The sequence below is a fragment of the Theropithecus gelada genome, chromosome 16, assembly GCF_003255815.1.
Source record: "Theropithecus gelada isolate Dixy chromosome 16, Tgel_1.0, whole genome shotgun sequence".
Lineage (NCBI taxonomy): Eukaryota > Metazoa > Chordata > Mammalia > Primates > Cercopithecidae > Theropithecus > Theropithecus gelada.
Window position 1 is genome coordinate 27,432,240 of NC_037684.1, and position 22,491 is coordinate 27,454,730.

Genomic DNA, 22,491 nt, shown 5'->3' on the forward strand with positions numbered 1-22,491 from the left:
AAAAAAAAATTAATCCGCCAAGCATGGTGGCTCACACTGTAATCGTAACACTTTGGGAGGCCAAGGTGGGTGGATCACTTGAGCCCACAAGTTTGAGACCAGCCTGGGCCACATGGTAAAAACCTATTTCTGACTGGGAGCAGTGGCTCACGCCTGTAATCCCAACACTTTGAGAGGCCAAGACCAGCAGATTACGAGGTCAGGAGATCAAGACCATCCTGGCTAACACGCTGAAACTCTGTCTGTACTAAAAATACAAAAAATTAGCTGGGTGTGGCAGCGGGCACCTGTAGTTCCAGCTACTCAGGAGGCCAAGGCAGGAGAATGGTGTGAACCCAGGAGGCGGAACTTGTAGTGAGCCGAGATCACACCACTGCACTCCAGCCCGGGGGGACAGAGCAAGACTCAATCTCAAAAAAAAAAAAAAGAGAAAAAAGAAACCTATTTCTACAAAAAATGTAAAAAACTAGCTGTACAGCCGGGCACAGTGGCGCACGTCTGTAATCCCAGGACTTTGGGAGGCCAAGGCAGGCAGATCACGAGGTCAGGAGATGGAGACCATCCTGGCCAACGCGGTGAAACCCCATCTCTACTAAAATACAAAAAATTAGCCAGGCATGGTGGCGTGCACCTCTAGTCCTAGCTACTTGGGAGGTTGAAGCAGGGGAATCACTAGAACCCGAGAGGCAGAGGTTGCGGTGAGCCGAGATCACACTATTGCACTCCAGACTGGCCACAGAGTGAGACTCCATCTCAAAGAAAAAAAAAAAAAAAAAACTAGCCAGGCATGGTTACATGCACCTGTTGTCCCAGATACTGGGAGGCTGAGGTGGGAGAACCACCTAAGCCTGGGAAGTCAAAGCTACAGTGAGCCATGATCATGCCACTGCACTTGAGCCTAGATGACAAAGTAAGACCCGATCTCAAAAAAAAGTATGAATCAAAAACTCTTCTAGTACAGGCTGGGCAGACCTAATTAGAAAATCAAAAATCTGTAATGCTCCAAAATCCAAAACCTTTTTAGCATTCACAATGATGCCATCAAAGATTTCACACCTGACCTCATATAACACGGTCATGGTCAAAACGCAGTCAAAACGGCTGGGCATGGTTGCTCACACCTGTAATCCCAGCACTTTGGGAGGCCAAGGCAGGTGGATCACCTGAGGTCAGGAGTTGAAGACCAGCCTGACCGACAAGGAAAAACCCCATCTCTACTAAAAACATAAAAATTAGCCAGGCGTGATGGCCCATGCCTGTAATCCCAGCTATTCAGGAGGCTGAGGCAGAAGAATCACTTGAACCTGGGAGGCAGAGGTTGTAGTGAGCCAAGATCGGTCCATTACACTCCAGCCTGGGCAACAAGAGTGAAACTCCGTCTCAAAATAAAAAAATAAAAAATAAAAAAACTTTGTTTCATGCACAAAAGTATTAAATATATTATTAAATATATTGTATAGGCCGGGCGCGGTGGCTCAAGCCTGTAATCCCAGCACTTTGGGAGGCCGAGACGGGCGGATCACGAGGTCAGGAGATCGAGACCATCCTGGCTAACACAGTGAAACCCCGTCTCTACTAAGAAATACAAAAAAACTAGCCGGGCGAGGTGGCGGGCGCCTGTAGTCCCAGCTACTCCGGAGGCTGAAGCAGGAGAATGGCGTAAACCCGGGAGGTGGAGCTTGCAGTGAGCTGAGATCTGGCCACTGCACTCCAGCCTGGGCGACAGAGCGAGACTCCGCCTCAAAATATATATATATATATATATATATATATATATATATATAGTATAAAATTACCTTCAGGCTATATCTATAAGGTGTTTATGAAACATAAATTCTGTGTTTAGACTTGGGTCCCATCCCCCAAGATATCTCACTATGTATTTGCAAATATTCCAAAATTCAAAACAATCCAAAATCTGAAACACTTCTGGGCCCAGGCATTTCAGACAAGGGATACTCAACCTGTAGTATAGATACAATAAGACTCCTAAAGTTGAAACCACCATGTATTCAGATGTTTTATGAAGATAGTATGAATACATTTACATGAGGAACTTAGCGTATTAAGAATAATTATCTACGCAAAACACTTTACCCACTTCACCACAATCCTTACCATGACTTGACGCACAAGCTTAATGGTTTCACTCCAAGGTCTATTTTGGTTAAATTTTGCATGGAGCCGTTCCAGGAGAGAACTCATCTTACTCAGCTTTTCCGACTCTGCGATTCAAATCCGAAAATGTCATCAGTGACTGTTCTATCAAGACTATCCACAGTTTTCCTTGCAAAATAAATTCCCACACTTCATCTCAGTAAGAATTCAGTTAAAATATTTTCCAAAATCATTTTACTTCAAAATATCCAAAGAAGACATTTTTAATGGCAAGATGACACACAAATTATAGGTCTGATGTAAGGAATACCATACAGCTGGACTGTTTTCTATCCAAACTTTTTTTTTTTTTGAGACGAAGTTTCACTCTTGATGCACAGGCTGGAATGCAATGGCGCGATCTCGGCTCACTGCAACCTCCACCTCCTCCCAGGTTCAAGCAGTACTCCTGCCTCAGCCTCCCAAGTAGCTGGGATTACAGGCACGCACCACTACACCAAGCTAATTTTGTATTTTTAGTAGAGATGGGGTTTTACCACATTGGTCAGGCTGGTCTCGAACTCCCGACCTCAGGTGATCCGTCCACTCGGCCTCCCAAACTGCTGGGATTACAGGTGTGAGCCACCACACCCGACCTCAAGCACTAGTAAAAGTGCTGGGGAGGCCAGACACTGTGGCTCACACCTGTAATCCTCGCTAGCACTTTGGGAGGCCAACATGGGAGAATACTTAAGCTGGGGAGTTCAACTACAGCTTGGGCAACATAACAAGATCTCGTCACTACTTTAAAAAAAAAAAAATTTGTCAGGCCAAGCGCAGTGGCTCACACCTGTAACCCCAGCATTTTAAAAAGCCGAAGCAAGCAGATTACCTAAGTCAAGAGCTTGAGACCACCGTGGTCAACATGGTGAAACCCTATCTCTACCTTTTTTTTTTTTTTTGAAATGGAGTTTTGCTCTGTCACCTAGGCTGGAGTACAGTGGTGCAATCTTGGCTCACTGCAACCTCCGCCTCCCGAGTTCAAGCAATTCCCCTGCCTCAGCCTCCCTAGTAGCTGGAATTACAGGCATGTACCACCACACCCAGCTAATTTTTGTATTTTTAGTACAGACGGGGTTTCACCATGTTGGCCAAGCTGCTCTCGAACTCCTGACCTCAGATGATCCACCCACCTCAGCCTACCAAAGTGCTGGGATTACAGGCCTGAGACACCGCACCCGGCCAAACCCTGTCTCTACTGAAAATACAAAATTAGCCTGGTATGGTGGTGCATGCCTGTAATCCCAGCTACTTGGGAGGCTAAGGCAGGAGAATAGCTTGAATCCAGAAGGCAAAGGCTGCAGTGAGCCGAGATCACACTATTGCACTCCAGCATTAGCAAGAGCAAAACTCTGTCTCAAAAAAAAAGAAAAAGAAAAAAATTAGCCAAGCCTCCTGGCATGTGCCTATAGTCAGTTCCCAGCTACTCTGGAGGCTGAGGCAGAAGGATCACCTTAGCCTGGGAGGTCGAAGCTTCAGAGATGGGCCTTGATCACACCACTTACTCCATCCTGAGCAACAGATGGAGACATTGTGTCAAAAAGAAGTTATTGAACTGGGTTAGAGAGGAAAATTTTTTTAAAAAAGAAAAAGAATAAATGAAATTGCATGGCCGGGCGCGGTGGCTCAAGCCTGTAATCCCAGCACTTTGGGAGGCCGAGACGGGTGGATCACGAGGTCAGAAGATCGAGACCATCCTGGCTAACACGGTGAAACCCCGTCTCTACTAAAAAATACAAAAAACTAGCCGGGCGAGATGGCGGGCGCCTGTAGTCCCAGTTACTTGGGAGGCTGAGGCAGGAGAATGGCGTAAACCCAGGAGGCGGAGCTTGCAGTGAGCTGAGATCCGGCCACTGCACTCCAGCCCGGGCGACAGAGCGAGACTCCGTCTCAAAAAAAAAAAAAAAAAAAAAAAATNCTTGGGAGGCTGAGGCAGGAGAATGGCGTAAACCCAGGAGGCGGAGCTTGCAGTGAGCTGAGATCCGGCCACTGCACTCCAGCCCGGGCGACAGAGCGAGACTCCGTCTCAAAAAAAAAAAAAAAAAATGAAATTGCTAAAAAGACAGCAGTGAACAAACTAGACAAAAACTCCTACTTCACAAAGTTTCCATTTTTACCCTTCTCCCCTTGCACCTGAGAAGTACATTTTTTCTTTTTTTTTTTTTTTTTTAAGACAGAGCATCACTCTGCAGCCCCGGCTTAAGTGCATTGGCACAATCAAGGTCTACTGTAGCCTCGACCTCCCATGCTCCAGGATCAAGTGATCCTCCCAGCTCAGCCTTCAGAGTAGCTGGGGCTATAGCTAATTTTTCCTTGAAACAGGGTCTCGCTCTGTCGCCCAGGTTGGAGTGCAGTGGCACAATTCTGGCTCACTGGAGCCTTGACCTACAGGATTCAGGTAATCCTCCCACCTCAGCCTCCCAAGTAGCTGGGACTACTGGCTTGTGCCACCATGCCTAGTTAATTTTTATATTTGTTGTAGAGACAGGCTTTTGCCAGGTTGTCCAGGCTGGTCTCCAACTTGTGAGCTCAAGTGATCTGCCTGCTTCGGTCTCCCAAAGTGCTGGGACTACATCCTTGAGTCACTACCTGGCCCTAATTTTTTTATTTTTTATTTTATTTATTTATTTATTTTTAATTAATTTATTTATATTTTTGAGACGGAGTTTTGCTCTCATTGCCCAGACTGGAGTCCAGTGGCACCACCTTGGCTCACTGCAACCTCCACCTCCTGGGTTTGAGTGATTCTCCTGCCTCAGTCTCCCAAGTAGCTGGGATTGCAGGCATGCCACCATGCCTGGCTAATTTTGTATTTTTAGTAGAGACAGGGTTTCACCATGTTGGCCAGGCTGGTCTTGAACTCCTGACCTCAGGTGATCCGCCACCTTGGTCTCCCAAAGTGCTGGGATTACAGGAGTGAGCCACCACGCCCAGCCAATTTTTTTTTTTTTTTTTTTTTTTGAGAGGAAGTTTCCCTCTTGTTGCCCAGGCAGGAGTGCAATGGCACAATCTTGGCTCACCACAACCTCCACCTCCTGGGTTCAAGTGATCCTCCCACCTCAGCCTCCCAAGTAGCTGGGATTACAGACATACGCCACCACAGCCAGCTAATTTTGTGTTTTTAGTAGAGCCAGGGTTTCTCCATGTTGGTCAGGCTGGTCTCAATCTCCCGACCTCAGGTGACCCACCCGCCTCGACTTCCCAAAGTGATGGGATTACAGGCGTGAGCCACGGCGCCCGGCAATTTTTCATTTTTTTGTAGAGACAGGGCTCACTATGTTGCCCAGGCAGGTCTCGAACTCCTGGGCTCAAGGGATCCTCCAGCCTCAGCCTCCCAAAGCGCTGGGATTACAGATGTGAGTCACTGCTCCCGCCGGGCCTCACCTTTCGACCTCTCCTCCAAAACACACTCCTTGTTTTTCTTGAGAAACCTGCTGATAAATATCTGCACTTCGATGCTCCAACATTTTTTGAGCGACTATTACGTTCCAGAAACTATATAAAAATGAATCAGGCAAGGACCCTAATCTGCAAAGCTCGGAGTAAACTGGAGATAAACAAACAATAACACAGCTCACTGTATCAACAGAACTATGCCCAAAATGCCAAGGAAGCATCTAAGCCGGAGTGTGGAACTTTAGAAAATCTTAGTAAAGTTCCCCAGGAAAGTTGTTTTTCTGCAGTTATTAGTTCGGTCAATAAAAGAATGAAATTCAGCACAGTTTAAAAATACACAACAGTACAGGATCTGAACACTTGACATTGTAGGGAGCCGCTGGCTGCTAATAAATACAAGGAATTAATCATTTCATTCATGCCAAAATAGTCTCCAGTACGTTTACACACAGCCCTAAATTTATTCAGGCGTCTCTTCTGGAAGGAGATGTAAGCTGGTTTTGTATTCACTAGCCCCGTCTCGCACCACTTTAGGCCAAAAGTGCCCTAGTCGAGCATGAAATCTTCACAGAAGTTGAGAGTCCCCATCACCCCAAAGTCGAAGCTCTATAGTCATCAAGGAGGGTATAGTGACAATCTAAAACTCATACACATTCCCTCTCCCGGACTCTGTGCCCCTCAAGTGGCCCCCATGGGACATCTGCAAGAACCTTCTCTCACAAACTGGCTCCCCCAGTTGTGTCCCGCCCCCTCCTTTCCCCCTCAGTCACTTACCCTCGGTTTCCCCCTGAGCTTTCATCCTGAAGGCGGGGAGAGACTGGATCTGCCACAAAAGGATAAGCCCTTCCCCACCACTAACGGGGGAAACAAGTTGGCTCGGGATCCCAGGACGCAGGGCACCAGCAGTCCCTACTCTTCGCGGGAAGGATCAGTCTGAAGTCCCCGGCGGCAAGAAGAGAAGGGTGCTCGAGGCCGCCGCCATCTTCCCCAACGGAACTTCCCAAAATTCGCGAGATAAACCGTGGTCCTGCCAGAAAGAGGAAAAGGACAGGGCATCGAAATCTCGCGAATATTGGTCGATGCGTGGGCCTCGCGAGATTTCTTTCAGCCCTGTCTTCTTTGATCTGAGTTGTCTCAGGCCTCAAGCCGCTGTATGTTAAACCTGCCGGCAGGTAGCTTTCAGCTCCCCTTCGGAAACCGGCATTTTTTTGTTTATTTTATTTTAGCAGTTAACTCGCAAATTAACTGATTAATTAACATGTCCCTGTACTTAAAGACTGGCTTTTCTTTCTTTTTTTTTTTTTTGACACGGAGCCTTGCTCTTGTCGCCCAGACCGGAGTGCAATGGCACGATCTCGGCTCACTGCAACCTCCGTCTCCCGGGTTCAAGCGATTCTCCTGCCTCAGCCTCCCTAGTAGCTGGGATTACAGGCACCCGCCACCACGCCCGGCTAATTTTTGTATTTTTAGTAGAGACGGGGTTTCGCCTTGGCTAGTCACCCGGCCAAGACTAGCATTTCAAAGGGTATCGGTATCAGAAATGTCTTATGAAAAATAAGTTTAACCTGAGATACTAGATGCAGTAATTACATCCTAAGAAAGACAGTGGCGCGGCCGGGCGCGGTGGCTCACGCCTGTAATCCCAGCACTTTGGGAGGCCGAGGCAGGCGGATCACGAGGTCAGGAGATCGAGACCATCCTGGCTAACACGGTGAAACCCCGTCTCTACCAAAAATACAAAAAAATTAGCCGGGCGTGGTGGCAGGTGCCTGTAGTCCCAGCTACTCGGGAGGCTGAGGCAGGAGAATGGCGTGAACCCGGGAGGCGGAGCTTGCAGTGAGCGGAGATCGTGACACTGAACTCCAGCCTAGGCGACAGAGCGAGACTCCGTCTCAAAAGAAAAAAGATAGTGGCGCATTGTAACATGATGTTCAAAGCGAGACTAGCACAGTTCATTCCCCTTTTCTCATTTTTTTCGTTTCAAAACTATTTCTGGCTGGCCGCAGTGGCTCACGCCTGTAATCCCCACACTTTGGGAGGCCGAGGCAGGTGGATCATCTGAGGTCAGGAGTTTGAGACCAGCCTGGCTAACATGGTGAATCTCCGTCTCTACGAAAAATACAAAAATTAGCCCGGTGGTGCGCTCCTGTAATCCCAGCTATTCAGGAGGCTGAGGCAGGAGGATCACTTGAACCCATGAAGCGTAAATTGCAGTGAGCAGAGATCGTGTCACTGCACTCTAGCCTGGGTGACAGAGTGAGACTCTGTCTCAAAAAAAAAAAGAAAAAACTGTATAATTTGCTATCCTCAAACTAAGTGTTCTTCACTTAGTAAGCATCTGTGGAGTCCTAATATGTGTATATTTGGAGCTGGTAATACAAACATGAAAACACGACCAGGCACAGAGCTACTCAGGAGGCTGAAGCAGGAGAATCGCTTAAATCCCGGAGGCAGAGGTTGCAGTGAGCCGAGATCATGCTACTGCACTCCAGCCTGAGTGGTAGAGCAAGACGCTGTCTCAGACAAATAAACAACCATAAAAACACAACCCTAGCCTTTGATAGGCTAATCTTATTTAGAGTTCTGAAAATATGATTGGTCACTGTAATCACAGGGGCTCAAATTTTTTTCATTAATTATTATGCCCTAAGTACCACTGCCAGATACCCAACTACACTTTCTCATGGAAACTCTTTATACAAATAAAAAATAAATGTCTGTACTAAGTGTTGCTAGTACATTTTTAACTTTATAAAGCTTATAAATAAGCTTTACTAACTTCTGGTTACACAATCGAATGAGAAGTTATTTGTCATCTGAAAATGCAGATGAAACACACCATTGGAAATGTTCTACTCTAGAAGATAACAGAGCAATGTCCTTTGGGAGGCTGAGGCAGGCACTTGAGGTCAGGAGGTCGAGACCAGCCTGGCCAAAATGGTGCAACCCCATCTCTACTAAAAATACAAAAAATTAGCCCAGTGTGGTGACACATGCCTGTAATCCCAGCTACTGGGGAGGCTGAGGCAGGAAAATCGCTTCAATCCGGGAGGTGGAGGTTGCAGTGAGCCAAGATCGTGCCATTGCACTTCAGTCTGGACAACAAGAGCAAGACTCCGTCTCAAAAAAAAAAAGCAATGTCATTAAACAAGAAAAGTATTCAAGGTACATATAGGAACAGTATTTATATATGGCAAAATGGGTACAGTGGGCAAATTGTAAGTGAATAAGCTTTGAAGGAAAATCCAAAGGACTCTTTTTTTTTTTTTTTTTTTGGTGACAGAGTCTCGCTCTATCATCTGGGCTGGAGTGCAGTGGCATAATCTCAGCTCACTGCAACCCCTGCCTCCCAGGTTCAAGCAATTCTGCCTCAGCCTCCCAAGTAGCTGAGACTACAGGTGTACACCGCTACACCTGGCTAATTTTTTTGTATTTTAGTAGAGACGGAGTTTCACCATGTTGCCCAGGCTGGTCTCGAACTCCTGAGCTCAGGCAATCCACCCACGCCGGCCTCCCCAAGTGTTAGGATTACAGGCATGAGCCACCGTGTCCGGCCCAAAGGACTCTTTAAATCTAAAATCTAAACTAACAAATTGGTTTGTGGGGAAAAAGAGCTATTGAAACTTTAGTTAAATGTCTCTTCTTGTGCACAGCATAAACAGAAACTTTCTGACTTGTTTTAGTAGATTTACAGGCAAAGTATTGCCACCGCCTGACTGATCACTTGGGGTTCACAGAGTTGCCCTGACTCTCTGCCCTTGAAGGTTATGCAAATAAAGCAAATGGAGCAGTCCTGGAATTTCTGAGTTCAAAGTTTTTCTGTAGAATTAAGCAACCCTTATTTTACAAAAGCACTATTCTCACCAGTTATTGGATCAATACCTGCAGTTTACAGTAGATATTGTATTTAAAAATTTAGATACAGAGATTTTCTGGTGCAGAATTTTATTCACCAAAAAGAGGAATACCATGTTAGGGAGATTATAAGAAAGAAAGAAAGGAAGAAAGGATGAAAGAGAGAGAGAGAGAAAGAAAGAAAGAAAGAAAGAAAGAAAGAAAGAAAGAAAGAAAGAAAGAAAGAAAGAAAGAAAGAAAGAAAAGAGGGAGGGAGGGAGGGAGGAAGGAAGGGGAGAAGGGGGGAGGGGAGGGGAGGAAAGAAAGAAGAAAGAAAGGGAAAGAAAGAAAGAGAGGAGGCCGGGCGCGGTGGCTCAAGCCTGTAATCCCAGCACTTTGGGAGGCCGAGACAGGCGGATCACGAGGTCAGGAGATTGAGACCATCCTGGCTAACCCGGTGAAACACTGTCTCTACCAAAAAATACAAAAAACTAGCCGGGCGAGGTGGCGGGCGCCTGTAGTCCCAGCTACTCGGGAGGCTGAGGCCGGAGAATGGCGTGAATCCGGGAGGCGGAGCTTGCAGTGAGCTGAGATCCGGCCACTGCACTCCAGCCTGGGTGACAGAGCGAGGCTCCGTCTCAAAAAAAAAAAAAAAAAAAAGAAAGAAAGAAAGAGAGGAAGGAGGGAGGGAGGGTTGAAAGAGAAAGAAAGAGAGAGAGAAAGAAAGAGAAAGAAAGAAATGAAAGAAAGAGGAAGTGCAGTTCAATAGAAAGTACTGGTTTAGGATGTAGAAATGAGGTGTTCCGGCTTCAGGCACTTCTTACACTTAAGTATAAACATGGTCCAATCTAATTCCTTGTGAGTCTCAGTTTAACCTATATTAGATGTCGATAATAATAACATAGGTAGGGGCGCAGTGGCTCACGCCTATAATCCCAGTCCTTTGGGAGGCTGAGGTGGGTGAATCACTTAAGGTCAGGAGTTTGAGACCAGCCTGGCCAACATGGCTAAACCCTGTCTCTACTAATAATACAAAATACAAAATAATACAAAAAAAATACCTAGGTAGCCGGGCACGGTGGCTCAAGCCTGTAATCCCAGCACTTTGGGAGGCCGAGGCGGGTGGATCACGAGGTCAGGAGATCGAGACCATCCCTGGCTAACATGGTGAAACCCCGTCTCTACTAAAAATACAAAAAACTAGCCAGGCGTGGTGGCGGGCGCCTGTAGTCCCAGCTACTCGGAGGCTGAGGCAGGAGAATGGCGTGAACCCAGGAGGCGGAGCTTGCAGTGAGCCAAGATCGCGCCACTGCACCCCAGCCTGGGCGACACAGCGAGACTCCGTCTCAAAAAAAAAAAAAAAAAAAAAAGCTAGGCATAGTGGTGTGCGCCTGTAATCCCAGCTACTTGGAAGGCTGAGGCAGGAGAATTGCTTGAACCCAGGAGGTGGAGGTTGCAGTTAGCCAAGATCCTGCCACTGCACTCCAGCCTAGGCCACAGATTGAAACTGTCTCAATAATCATCATAATAATAATAGGCCCAGTGCAGTGGCTCATGCCTGTAATCATGCCACTGCACTCCAGCCTGGGCAACAGAGGGAGAATTCGTCTCAAAAAAATAAATAAAAATAATAATAATAACGTAATTTCATTATTCAATTGAAATTTATTGACGGGATTAAGAGTTCCATGAAAAATTTTAAAGTGCTATAGAAATACAAGATATTGTAAGTGCAAAGTTTCAGTGATAAAGCTTCATTCATTCATTCCTTTGTGGTCTCTAATTGGCTTCAAGAGGCAGTAACAGAGAATTTTAAAAGTTTTGGCCAGGCACAGTGGCTCACGCCTGTAATACCAGCACTTTGGGAGGCCAAGGAGAGCAGATCATGAGGTCAGGAGACCGAGACTATCCTGGCCAACACAGTGAAACCCTGTCTCTACTACAAATAGAAACAATTAGCTGGGCATAGTGGCGGGCGCCTGTAATCCCAGCCATTCAGGAGGCTGAGGCAGGAGAATGGTGTGAACCTGGGAGACAGAGCTTGCAGTGAGCCAAGATCGCGCCACTGCACTCCAACCTGGGTGACAGAGCGAGACTCCATCTCAAAAAAAAGAAAAAGAAAAGAAAAGAAAAGAAAAAAAGAGGCCGGGCGCGGTGGCTCAAGCCTGTAATCCCAGCACTTTGGGAGGCCGAGACGGGCGGATCACGAGGTCAGGAGATCGAGACCATCCTGGCTAACCCGGTGAAACCCCGTCTCTACTAAAAAATACAAAAAACTAGCCGGGCGAGGTGGCGGGCGCCTGTAGTCCCAGCTACTCGGGAGGCTGAGGCAGGAGAATGGCGTAAACCCGGGAGGCGGAGCTTGCAGTGAGCTGAGATCCGGTCACTGCACTCCAGCCTGGGCGACAGGGCGAGCCTCCGTTCTGGCAAAAAAAAAAAAAAAAACAAGAAAAGTTTCTGCTGGTGTTTAATCTGGATAATCAATTTAATTCTTCCATATTTTGACATATCACCATGCCTTCTGTCGTCTTCACTTTTCCATTCCACTGTGGGTACATTGTGTGTTTTTTTTTTTTTTTTGAGGTGGAGTCTTGCTTTGTCGCCCAGGCTGGAGTGCAGTGGCACCATCTTGGCTCACTGCAAGCTCCGCCTCCTGGGTTCACGCCATTCTCCTGCCTCAGCCTCCGAGTAGCTGGGACTACAGGCATGCACCACCACGCCCAGCTAATTTTTTGTGTTTTTAGTAGAGACAGGGTTTCACCGTGTTAGCCAGGATGGTGTCGATCTCCTGACCTCATGATCCGCCCGCCTCGGCCTCCCAAAGTGCTGGGATTACAGGCGTGAGCCACCGCGCCCAGCTGTGGGTACATTGTGAGTTAAAAACTTGGTCTTGCCTGGGTGCAGTGGCTCGCACTTGTAATCCCAGCACTTTGGGAGTCTGAGGCAGAGGGATCACGAGGTCAGGAGTTCAAACCAGCCTGGCCAAGATGGTGAAACCACGTCTCTACTAAAAATTTTAAAAAATCAGCTGAGCGGGCCGGGCGCGGTGGCTCAAGCCTGTAATCCCAGCACTTTGGGAGGCCGAGAGGGCGGATCACGAGGTCACAAGATCAAGACCATCCTAGCTAACATGGTGAAACAAAAAAAAAAAAAAAAAAAAAAAAAAAATCAGCTGAGCGTGGTGGCAGACGCCTATAATCCCAGCTACTCAGAAGGCAGAGGCAGAGAATTGCTTGAACCCAGGAGGCAGAGGTTGCAGTGAGCCATTGTTGAGATAGTGCCATTGCACTCCAGCCTGGCAACAGAGCAAGACTCCATCTCAAACAAACAAATAAAAAACTTGATCTCATTTAAAAGAGAAAAATCAGGGTGAATTTTGTTGAACTCATGACAACAAACCCATGCCAACGCTTACTATGGCTGACCAGTCACTACATTTAATCAGCCCAGGAAGTCTCATGCCATCTGTCATCATGTAAAACATTCAAGGCCAAACACAGTGGCTCATGCCTGTATTCCAAGCATCTTGGGAGGCCAAGGTGGGAGGATCCCTTGAGCTGAGGACTTCAAGAGCAACCTGGGCAACATAGCAAGACCCCATCTTTACAAAAAATAAAAAAAAAAATTAGCCAAGCTCTGTGGCTCATGCCTGTAATCCCAGCCAGGAGAGGTTGAGGCTGGAGGATTGCTTGAGCTCAGAAGGTAAAGACAGCAGTGTGTCAGCCAGGTGCGGTGGTTCACACCTATAATCCCAGCACTTTCGGAGGCCAAGGTGGGTGGATCACCTGAGGTCAGGAGTTCGAGACCAGCCTAGCCAACATGGCAAAACCCCATCTCTACTAAAAATACAAAAATGAGCTGGGCATGGTGGCAGGCGCCTGTAATCCCAGCTACTCGGGAGGCTGAGGCAGGAGAATCGCTTGAACCCAAGAGGCGGAGCTTGCAGGGAGCCTGGATCGTGCCATTGCACTCCAGCCTGGGGAACAAAAGCGAGACTTTATCTTCAAAAAAAAAAAAAAAAGACTGCAGTGTGTCATGGTCATACCACTATACTCCAGCCTGGGCAACAGAGCAAGGCCTTGTCTCAAGAAAATAAATTGGTGAGGACTTTTATATCCAGGGCCTCCTATCGTCCTATAGCAGTGAATAAGGAGTGTTCACAACTGAGTTCCAGTACTTGTGTTTTTCTTTCTTTCCCTTTTTTTTTTTTTGAGACAGTTTCGCTCTTGTTGCCCAGGCTGAGTGCAATGGCACCATCTCAGTTCACCGCAACCTCCACCTCCCAGGTTCAAGTAATTCTCCTGCCTCAGCCTCCTGAGTAGCTGGGATTACAGGCGTGTGCCACCACACTGGGCTAATTTTTGTATTTTTAGTAGAGACGGGGTTTCTCCATGTTGGTCTGGCTGGTCTTGAACTCCTGACCTCAGGTGATCTGCCTGCCTCGGCCTCCCAAAGTACTGGGATTACAGGCTTGAGCCTCCATGCTCGGCCAGTGTTTTTCTTTTTTCTTTTCTTTTTTGAGGCAGTTTCTTGTTCTATTATCCAGGCTGGAGTGCAGTGGCATGATCATGGCTCATTGCAGCCTTGACCTCCTGGGCTCAAGTGATCCTCCCGTCTCAGCCTCAGAGTAGGCAGGACTACAGGCAAGCACCACCATGCTTGGTTAATTTCTTGCTTTTGTTTGTTTATTTTTTGTAGGGATGGAGTCTTGCTCTGTTGCCCAGGCTGGAGTACAGTGGTGTAATCTTGGCTTACTGCAACCTCTGCCTCCCGGGTTCAAGCAATTCTCCCGCGTCAGCCTCCCGAGTAGCTGGGAATACAGGCACACACTGCCACGCCCGGCTAATTTCTTTTGTATTTTAGTAGAAATGGGGTTTTACCGTGTTGCCCAGGTTGGTCTTGAACTCCTGAACTCAGGCAATTTGCCTGCCTCAGCCTCCCAAATTGCTGGGATTACAAGCATGAGCCACCGAACCTGGCCTGTCATTTCTTGTATTTTTTTGGAGAGACAGAGGTCTCAACATGTTGCCCAGACTGGTCTCCAATTTCTGGGCTCACGAAATCCTCCCATGTTGGCCTCCCAAATTGTTGGTTTTATAGGTGTCAGCCACCACACTCAGCCCATTTTTCTTTTTGTTAGCCACTTTTTTTTTTTTTTTTTTTTTTTTAAGACTGATTCTCACTCTGTCGCCCAGGTTGGAATGCAATGGCGCAATCTTAGTTCACTGCAACCTCTGCCTCCCAGGTTCTAGTGATTCTCATGCCTCAGCCTCCTGAGTAGCTGGAATTACAGGTGCGTGCCACCATGCCCGGCTAAATTTTTTTTTTTGTACATATATATAAAAATATATATATATATACACATATATATATATATTTTTGAAACAAAGAGTGTTACTCTGTCACCCAGGCTGGAACGCAGTGGCACGATCTTGGTTCATGGGAACTTACGCATTCTGGGTTCAAGCGAGTCTCCTGTGTCAGCCTCTTGACTATCTGTGATTACAGGCAAGCACCACCACGCCTGGCTAATTTTTGTATTTTTAGTAGAGACAGGATTTCACTATTTTGGCCAGGCTGGTCTCGAACACCTGACCTCAAGTTATCCGCCCACTTTGGCTTCCCAAAGTGCTGGGATTACATTCATTAGCTACCGTGCTTGGCCTCTAATTGGTTTTTGTTTTTGTTTTTTTTTTTCGAAACGAGTCTTGCTCTGTTGCCCAGGCTGGAGTGCAGTGGCGCGATCTCCGCTCACTGCAAGCTCCACCTCCTGGGTTCCCGCCATTCTCCTGCCTCAGCCTCCTGAGTGACTGGGACTACAGGCACCCGATACCACGCCTGGCTAATTTTTTTGTTTTTTTTCCTTTTCTTTGAGACGGAGTCTGGCTCTGTCCCCCAGACTGCAGTGCAGTGGCCGGATCTCAGCTTACTGCAAGCTCCGCCTACCGGGTTCATGCCATTCTCCTGCCTCAGCCTCCCGGGTAGCCGGGACTACAGGCGCCCGCCACCTCACCCGGCTAATTTTTTTGTATTTTTAAGTAGAGACGGGGTTTCACCGTGTTAGCCAGGATGGTCTTGATCTTGTGACCTCGTGATCCACGTGATCCACCTGTCTCGGCCTCCCAAAGTGCTGGGATTACAGGCTTGAGCCACCGCACCCGGCCATTTTTTTGTAATTTTAGTAGAGACGGGGTTTTACCGTGTTAGCCAGGATGGCCTCAATCTCCTGACCTCGTGATCTGCCCGCCTCCGCCTCCCAAAGTGCTGGGATTACAGGAGTGAGCCAGCGCACCCGGCCCATTTTTATATTTTTAGTACAGACAGGGTTTCACTGCATTGGCCAGTCTGGCCTTAAACTCCTGACCTCAAATGATCCTCCCCTCTTGGCCTCCCAAAGTGCTGGGATTACAGGCATGAGCCACCGCTCCCAGCCACTTTTTTGTTTTGTTTTGTTTTGTTGAGACGGAGTCTGCTTTGTCACCCAGGCTGGAGTGCAGTGGCCGGATCTCAGCTCACTGCAAGCTCCGCCTCCCGGGTTTGCGCCATTCTCCTGCCTCAGCCTCCCGAGTAGCTGGGACTACAGGCGCCCGCCACCTCGCCCGGCTAGTTTTTTGTATTTTTTAGTAGAGAGGGGGTTTCACCGTGTTAGCCAGGATGGTCTCGATCTCCTAACCTCGTGATCCGCCCGTCTCGGCCTCCCAAAGTGCTGGGATCACAGGCTTGAGCCACCGCGCCCGGCCCACTTTTTTTTCTTGATAGCATTTTTACTTCCATAGAAGATCAAAAAGTTGTCACGGAAAACTTGGTCTTTTTATTTTTTAAATTTTTATTATTATTTATTTATTTATTTTGAGCTGGAGTTTTGCTCTGTTGCCAGGCTGGAGCGCAATGGCTCGGCTTGCTGCAACCTCTGCCTCCTGGGTTCAAGCAATTCTCCTGCCTCAGTCGCAGGAGTAGCTGGGACTACAGGCGTGCGCCACCAAGCCCAGTTAATTTTTGTGTTTTTAGTAGAGACGGGGTTTCACCATGTTGGCCAGGATGGTCTCCATCTCTTGACCTTGTGATCTGCCCGCCTTGGCCTCCCAAAGTGCTGGGATTACAGGAGTGAGCCACTGTGCCCAGCCTGATCTTTTCATTTTAGAACCAGTATTTATGGACTCAATCATTTAGGGCATGGTGGCTCACGCCTGTAATCCTAACACTTTGGGGGCCAAAGTGGACGAATTGCTTGAGCCCAGGCGTCTGAGGTCAGACTGGGCAACATAGCGAGCCCTCCATCTCTACAAAAAAATTAAAATTAAAATTAACTGGGCTGGTGGCCTGCACCTGTAGTCTCAGCTACTCAGGAGGCTGAGGTGGGAGGATCACCTGAGCCCATGAGGTGAAGGCTACAGTGAGTTATGATTGTGCCTCTGCACTCCAGCCTGGGTGACAGAGCGAGACCCTTCACACACACACACACACACACACACACACACACACAAAATTAGGTTTTTTTAAAAAAGATGTTTTGGATAGCCCTTTGAGCAAAAGGAACAAGAACATTTAAAGAGAGTGATTTTTTTTTTTTTTTTTTGAGACGGAGTCTCGCTCTGTCGCCCAGGCTGGAGTGCAGTGGCCGGATCTCAGCTCACTGCAAGTTCCGCCTCCTGGGTTTACGCCATTCTCCTGCCTCAGCCTCCCGAGTAGCTGGGACTACAGGCAGCCGCCACCACGCCCAGCCAGTTTTTTTTTTTTTTTTTTTAGTAGAGACGGGGTTTCACCGTGTTAGCCAGGATGGTCTTGATCTCCTGACCTCGTGATCCGCCCATCTCGGCCTCCCAAAGTGCTGGTATTACAGGCTTGAGCCACCTCGCCCGGCCAAGAGAGTGATTTTTGAGAATGGAGTTTACCTTAATTCAGAATGTTTTCTGGTCCTGAATTTACCAACTGAACTTCTCAGTTTTGGACAAGCCCCTTCACTTCTCCATGCCTTAGTTTTCTCACTTACACGACCTATTTCGGAGGACTGTTGTGAAGATGGAATGACTTAAGGTACGTAAAATTTTTAAAAGTAATAAATGAGGGGCCAGTGTAAGAGAATGTTATTTTCTTGTTAATTAATACTATGCTTTTCTTGTTCATATTATAATCTTTCATATGAGAATGAAAGGCTAAATTATCCAATAACAGCCATGGGAGGATCTCAAGATGGGATGAGCTTTTAGGTTCTGAGATTTGAAGCAAAGATTGGTGAGGAGATAGCGCCATTGGATGGAAGAGCTTGTGCTTTAGTCTCAAAAAGACATGAATTTGAATGTTAACTGTGGCACTTGTTGGACTAAATGATTCAACTTCCCTGAGGCTGGGATTCCTTTTCTATAAAATGGGGATGAAAGTCTCGTGTTTTGCAGGATACTTGTGAAAATTAGAGATAATGTATGTAAAATGCTTGGCACGTAGCACACACCCTATATGTTGGAAGCACTGTTAAAACACTCAGGGACTTGGGTTGAAATGTCCCCACATTTGTCTTTTGCTCTGTAAAAAATAATCTCAGCCGGGTGCAGCGGCTCAAGCCTGTAATCCCAGCACTTTGGGAGGACCAAGTGGGCAGATTGTTTCAGTCTAGGAGTTCAAGACCAAGGATCGCTTGAGTCTAGGAGTTCGAGACTAGCCTGGGCAACATGGCGAAACCCCAGCACTACGAAAAATAGAAACAAATTAGCACGGCGTGGTGGCGCGACTCTATAGTTCCAAGTACTCGGCAGGCTGAGGTGGGAGGATTGCTTGAGCCCCGGAGGTGGAGGCTGCAGTGAGCCAAGATCGCGCCACTGCACTCCAGTCTGGGCAACAGAGAGAGACCTTGTTTCAAACAAACAAACAAAACGCCCGGGCGCGGCGGTTCACGCCTGTAATCCTAGTACTTTGGAAGGCCGAGGCGGGAAGATCACTTGAGGTCAGGAGGTCGAGACCAGCCTGGCCAACATGGTGAAACCCTGTCTCTACTGAAAACACAAAAGTTAGCCGGGCATGGTGGCGGGCTCTTGTAATGCGGGCTACTCGGGAGGCTGAGGCAGGAGAATCGCTTGAACCTGGGAGGTAGAGGTTGCAGTGAGCCGAGATCCCGCCACTAACACTCCAGGCTGGGCGACAGAGCGAGACTCCGTCTCAAAAGAAAACAAAAAACAAAAAACAAAGTCATCCTGGTAGTTAAAAGATTTGTTAAAAAGGAAGTTAAAATTAGTTTGTCACGGAGCCTGGGAGTGTTTGTTTAATCACTTATCGATAAAGTTTTGGTTAAAAAAAAAACTCGGTTTGTTCCGTTTCAATAAAGCTTTGTTCAAATGGGGAGAGAGAGCTCATCGCGAGAGTCAGGTGAAACGCGTTTCTAGTTTGGGACCTGATCTCGCGTTGTTTGATGAAGCAGCGGAATGAGGTGAAAGCAAAGCATGAAACATCGCGAGAGGCTACTGGACTTTCGCGACGATTTCTGGGATTGCCCCTCCCCCCTCCTCTAAGTGCCGTTTCGGTTTAATCTAGTGTGTGACTGAGTCTGTGTGAGGGAGAGTGTGTGTGTGGTGTGGAGGTGAAACGGAGGCAAGAAAAGGGGCTCCCTCAGGAACGAGGGACAAAGGGGGCGTGAGGCACCTAGGCCGCGGGATCCCGGCGACAGGAAGCCGCCCTGAGCCGGGCTACCGGGTAGGGGAAGGGCCCGCGTAGTCCTCGCAGGGCCCCAGAGCCGGAGTCGGCCCCACAGCCCCGGGCCGTCGGCTTCTCACTTCCTCGACCTCCCTGGCGCCCGGGCCTGAGGACTAGCTCGGCGCGGGGAGAAAAGGAAACAGACTTGAGCAGCTCCCCGTTGTCTCGCAACTCCACTGCCGAGGAACTCTCATTTCTTCCCTCGCTCCTTCACCCCCCACCTCATGTAGGAGAGTGCTGAGGCGTCCGGAGGGAGGAGGAGTCTGGGCTACGGTCCCTGCCCTCCCCACCCCCTTCCTGGGGCGCTTTGGTGGGCGTGGAGTTGGGGTTGGGGGGGGTGGGTGGGGGTTGCTTTTTGGAGTGCTGGGGAACTTTTTTCCCTTCTTCAGGTCAGGGGAAAGGGAATGCCCAATTCAGAGAGACATGGGGGCAAGAAGGACGGGAGTGGAGGAGCTTCTGGAACTTTGCAGCCGTCATCGGGAGGTGGCAGCTCTAACAGCAGAGAGCGTCACCGCTTGGTGTCGAAGCACAAGCGGCATAAGTCCAAACACTCCAAAGACATGGGGTTGGTGACCCCCGAAGCAGCATCCCTGGGCACGGTTATCAAACCTTTGGTGGAGTATGATGATATCAGCTCTGATTCCGACACCTTCTCCGATGACATGGCCTTCAAACTAGACAGAAGGGAGAACGACGAACGTCGTGGATCAGATCGGAGCGATCGCCTGCACAAACATCGTCACCACCAGCATAGGCGTTCCCGGGACTTACTAAAAGCTAAACAGACCGAAAAAGAAAAAAGCCAGGAAGTCTCCAGCAAGTCGGGATCGATGAAGGACCGGATATCGGGAAGTTCAAAGCGTTCGAATGAGGAGACTGATGACTATGGGAAGGCGCAGGTAGCCAAAAGCAGCAGCAAGGAATCCAGGTCATCCAAGCTCCACAAGGAGAAGACCAGGAAAGAACGGGAGCTGAAGTCTGGGCACAAAGACCGGAGTAAAAGTCATCGAAAAAGGGAAACACCCAAAAGTTACAAAACAGTGGACAGCCCCAAACGGAGATCCAGGAGCCCCCACAGGAAGTGGTCTGACAGCTCCAAACAAGATGATAGCCCCTCGGGAGCTTCTTATGGCCAAGATTATGACCTTAGTCCCCCAAGATCTCATACCTCGAGCAATTATGACTCCTACAAGAAAAGTCCTGGAAGTACCTCGAGAAGGCAGTCGATCAGCCCCCCTTACAAAGAGCCTTCGGCCTACCAGTCAAGCACCCGGTCACCGAGCCCCTACAGTAGGCGACAGAGATCTGTCAGCCCCTATAGCAGGAGACGGTCGTCCAGCTACGAAAGGAGCGGCTCTTACAGCGGGCGATCACCCAGTCCCTATGGTCGAAGGCGGTCCAGCAGCCCTTTCCTGAGCAAGCGGTCCCTGAGTCGGAGTCCACTCCCCAGGTGAGCTATTTGTCTAACAGTCCTTCCTCATTTAGGGTGGGTTGCGAGGAATCGGCATTCAGCGTGTTAACATTGTGTGGAAGCCTGCAGTGTTCATCATTGATTAGAACACTTTGCTGTTGGCTAGTCGTTGCAGTGTGTGAATCTGTCTCCCCTTAACCCAGAACGAAAAGTGAAGAGTACATAGGCCTCAAACCCCTAAAGGTAGGTACTTCCGGTGGTGGGGTTTTCAGTTGTAAGCTTGTAAGTGAGAAATGTCAAAGGCTTCTGCTTAGTGAGTGGATGGAGTTGATACTAGTTCCCAGAGCATGTCTAGCTGTGTCTGTTGCTTAGTTAAAATTTTTAAAAATCATATTGGTATTAGTGCTTTAGACTCTATGGGACCTGGTTGAAGACTTAAGAAATTACAAAGTTTCGTTTGTATTAAAGTTACTTGCCTAGGTTATCCTATTTGTGTTGTCCACTGAGTCCCCAAATCTGTACATTTATTCATTTCCTACTTGGCACTGTTTTAATAATTTACAAAAGATTCCTGTCTTTTAACTGATGTTTTAGTGGAAATTCAACTGATTAATCTGTTACCCTTTTGATGGTATAACCTAGCAGAAATTGGTTCCAAGGACAATTTGGTTTTCTTTACAGCATCATCACTGACCTACCTTGTGACCGCTGACAATTTTCAAAATCTTTCTCTAAAACACATGGTAATAATGCCTTCCTTATATTTTGACTCCTTTGTGGCCTCACCTCTGTTCACGAAAACAGAAGGTGGGCTTTAGTTAGAACTTTGTGGAATTCTAATGTTGCTTTTTGACCTTTAGCACATGAGTTAATTTCTCCGTGCCTGAGTTGCTTCAGGTGTAAAATGGGGCTGGTCTTGAACTCCTGAGCTCAAGCAATCCTCCTGCCTCCAAAAGTGCTGGGATTACAGGCTTGAGCCACCACGCCTGGCTCCTACATGGCTTTTGTATTTCAGTGTAATTTTTGCTGACTTAAAGTTACAATTATTCATAAATGATGTGAGTACATCAAGCTGCAGAGTGTTCCTAGCTGTCAAGGGCTGGAATTCTTAATGTTTCCTCCTCCATTTTATTATAAAAAAATTTCAAGCACAGAAAGGTTGAAAGAATTGTAGTGAACACCCATATATCTAACACCTAGTTTCTACAATAAATATTTGTTATATCCAGCCTAGGCAACATAGTGAGGCCCCCTTCTCTACAGAAAAAAAAAAAAAATTAGCTAGTCGCGGTGGTGCACATATGTGGTCCCCACTGCCTGGGAGGCTGAGGTGGGAGGATCACTTGAGCCTAGAAAATCAAGGCTGCAGTGAGCTGTGATCACACCACTGCACTTCAGACTGAGCATCAGAGTGAGACCTTGTCTCAAAAAAAAAATTGGGCTGGGAGGAGTGGCTCACACCCGTAATCCCAGCACTTTGGGAGGCCGAGGCGGGTGGATCATGAGGTAGGGAGTTTGAGACCAGCCTGACCCTGGTCAGGTGAAACCCTGTCTCCACTAAAAATATAAAAAATTAGTTGGGTGTAGTGGTGTGCACCTGTAGTCCCAGCTACTCGGAAGGCTGAGGCAGGAGAATCGGTTGAACCCAAGAGGCAGAGGTTGCAGTGAGCTGAGATCGTGCCATTGCACTCCAGTCTAGGTAACAGAGACAGTAAGACTCCGTCTCCAAAAAAAAAAAAAAGCTCTATATTTTGTAATCTGTCTACCTATCCATTAATCTGTCTTTTGTTTTCATTTATCTCAAAGTAAGTTGCAGACATCAGTATACTTAATTCTAAACACTTCAACATGTTTACCATTAGCTGGATTACCATTTTTTTTGGAGGGGTGAGGAGTAAAATTTATATACAGTAAAATGCCTAAGTCTTAAGTGTAGCATTTGTAAAGCTGCTTAGTTTTTTTTGTTTTTTTGTTTTTTTTTTTTTGTTTTTTTTTTTTTTTTTTTTTTTTTT

The 22,491-nt window shown here is 47.6% G+C and overlaps 2 protein-coding genes across 3 annotated transcripts in view; one reads left to right on the forward strand and one right to left on the reverse strand.

The window, feature by feature from the left end:
* MED1 (mediator complex subunit 1) overlaps positions 1 to 6,576 on the reverse strand; it is a 50,681-nt gene extending 44,105 nt beyond the window's left edge. The window contains exons 1-2 of the mRNA XM_025363649.1: positions 6,328 to 6,576; positions 2,119 to 2,225 (exon numbers count right to left, since the gene is read on the reverse strand). Coding sequence (XP_025219434.1) covers positions 2,119 to 2,225; positions 6,328 to 6,352 — 132 coding nt within the window. The 5' untranslated portion in view covers positions 6,353 to 6,576. The remainder of the gene's footprint in view (positions 1 to 2,118; positions 2,226 to 6,327) is intronic.
* A 12,315-nt stretch (positions 6,577 to 18,891) lies between these two features.
* CDK12 (cyclin dependent kinase 12) overlaps positions 18,892 to 22,491 on the forward strand; it is a 77,797-nt gene continuing 74,197 nt past the window's right edge. For both annotated transcript variants that reach the window (XM_025363651.1, XM_025363652.1), the window contains exon 1: positions 18,892 to 20,518. In XM_025363651.1, the coding sequence (XP_025219436.1) occupies positions 19,473 to 20,518 (1,046 nt within the window). In that variant the 5' untranslated portion in view covers positions 18,892 to 19,472. The remainder of the gene's footprint in view (positions 20,519 to 22,491) is intronic.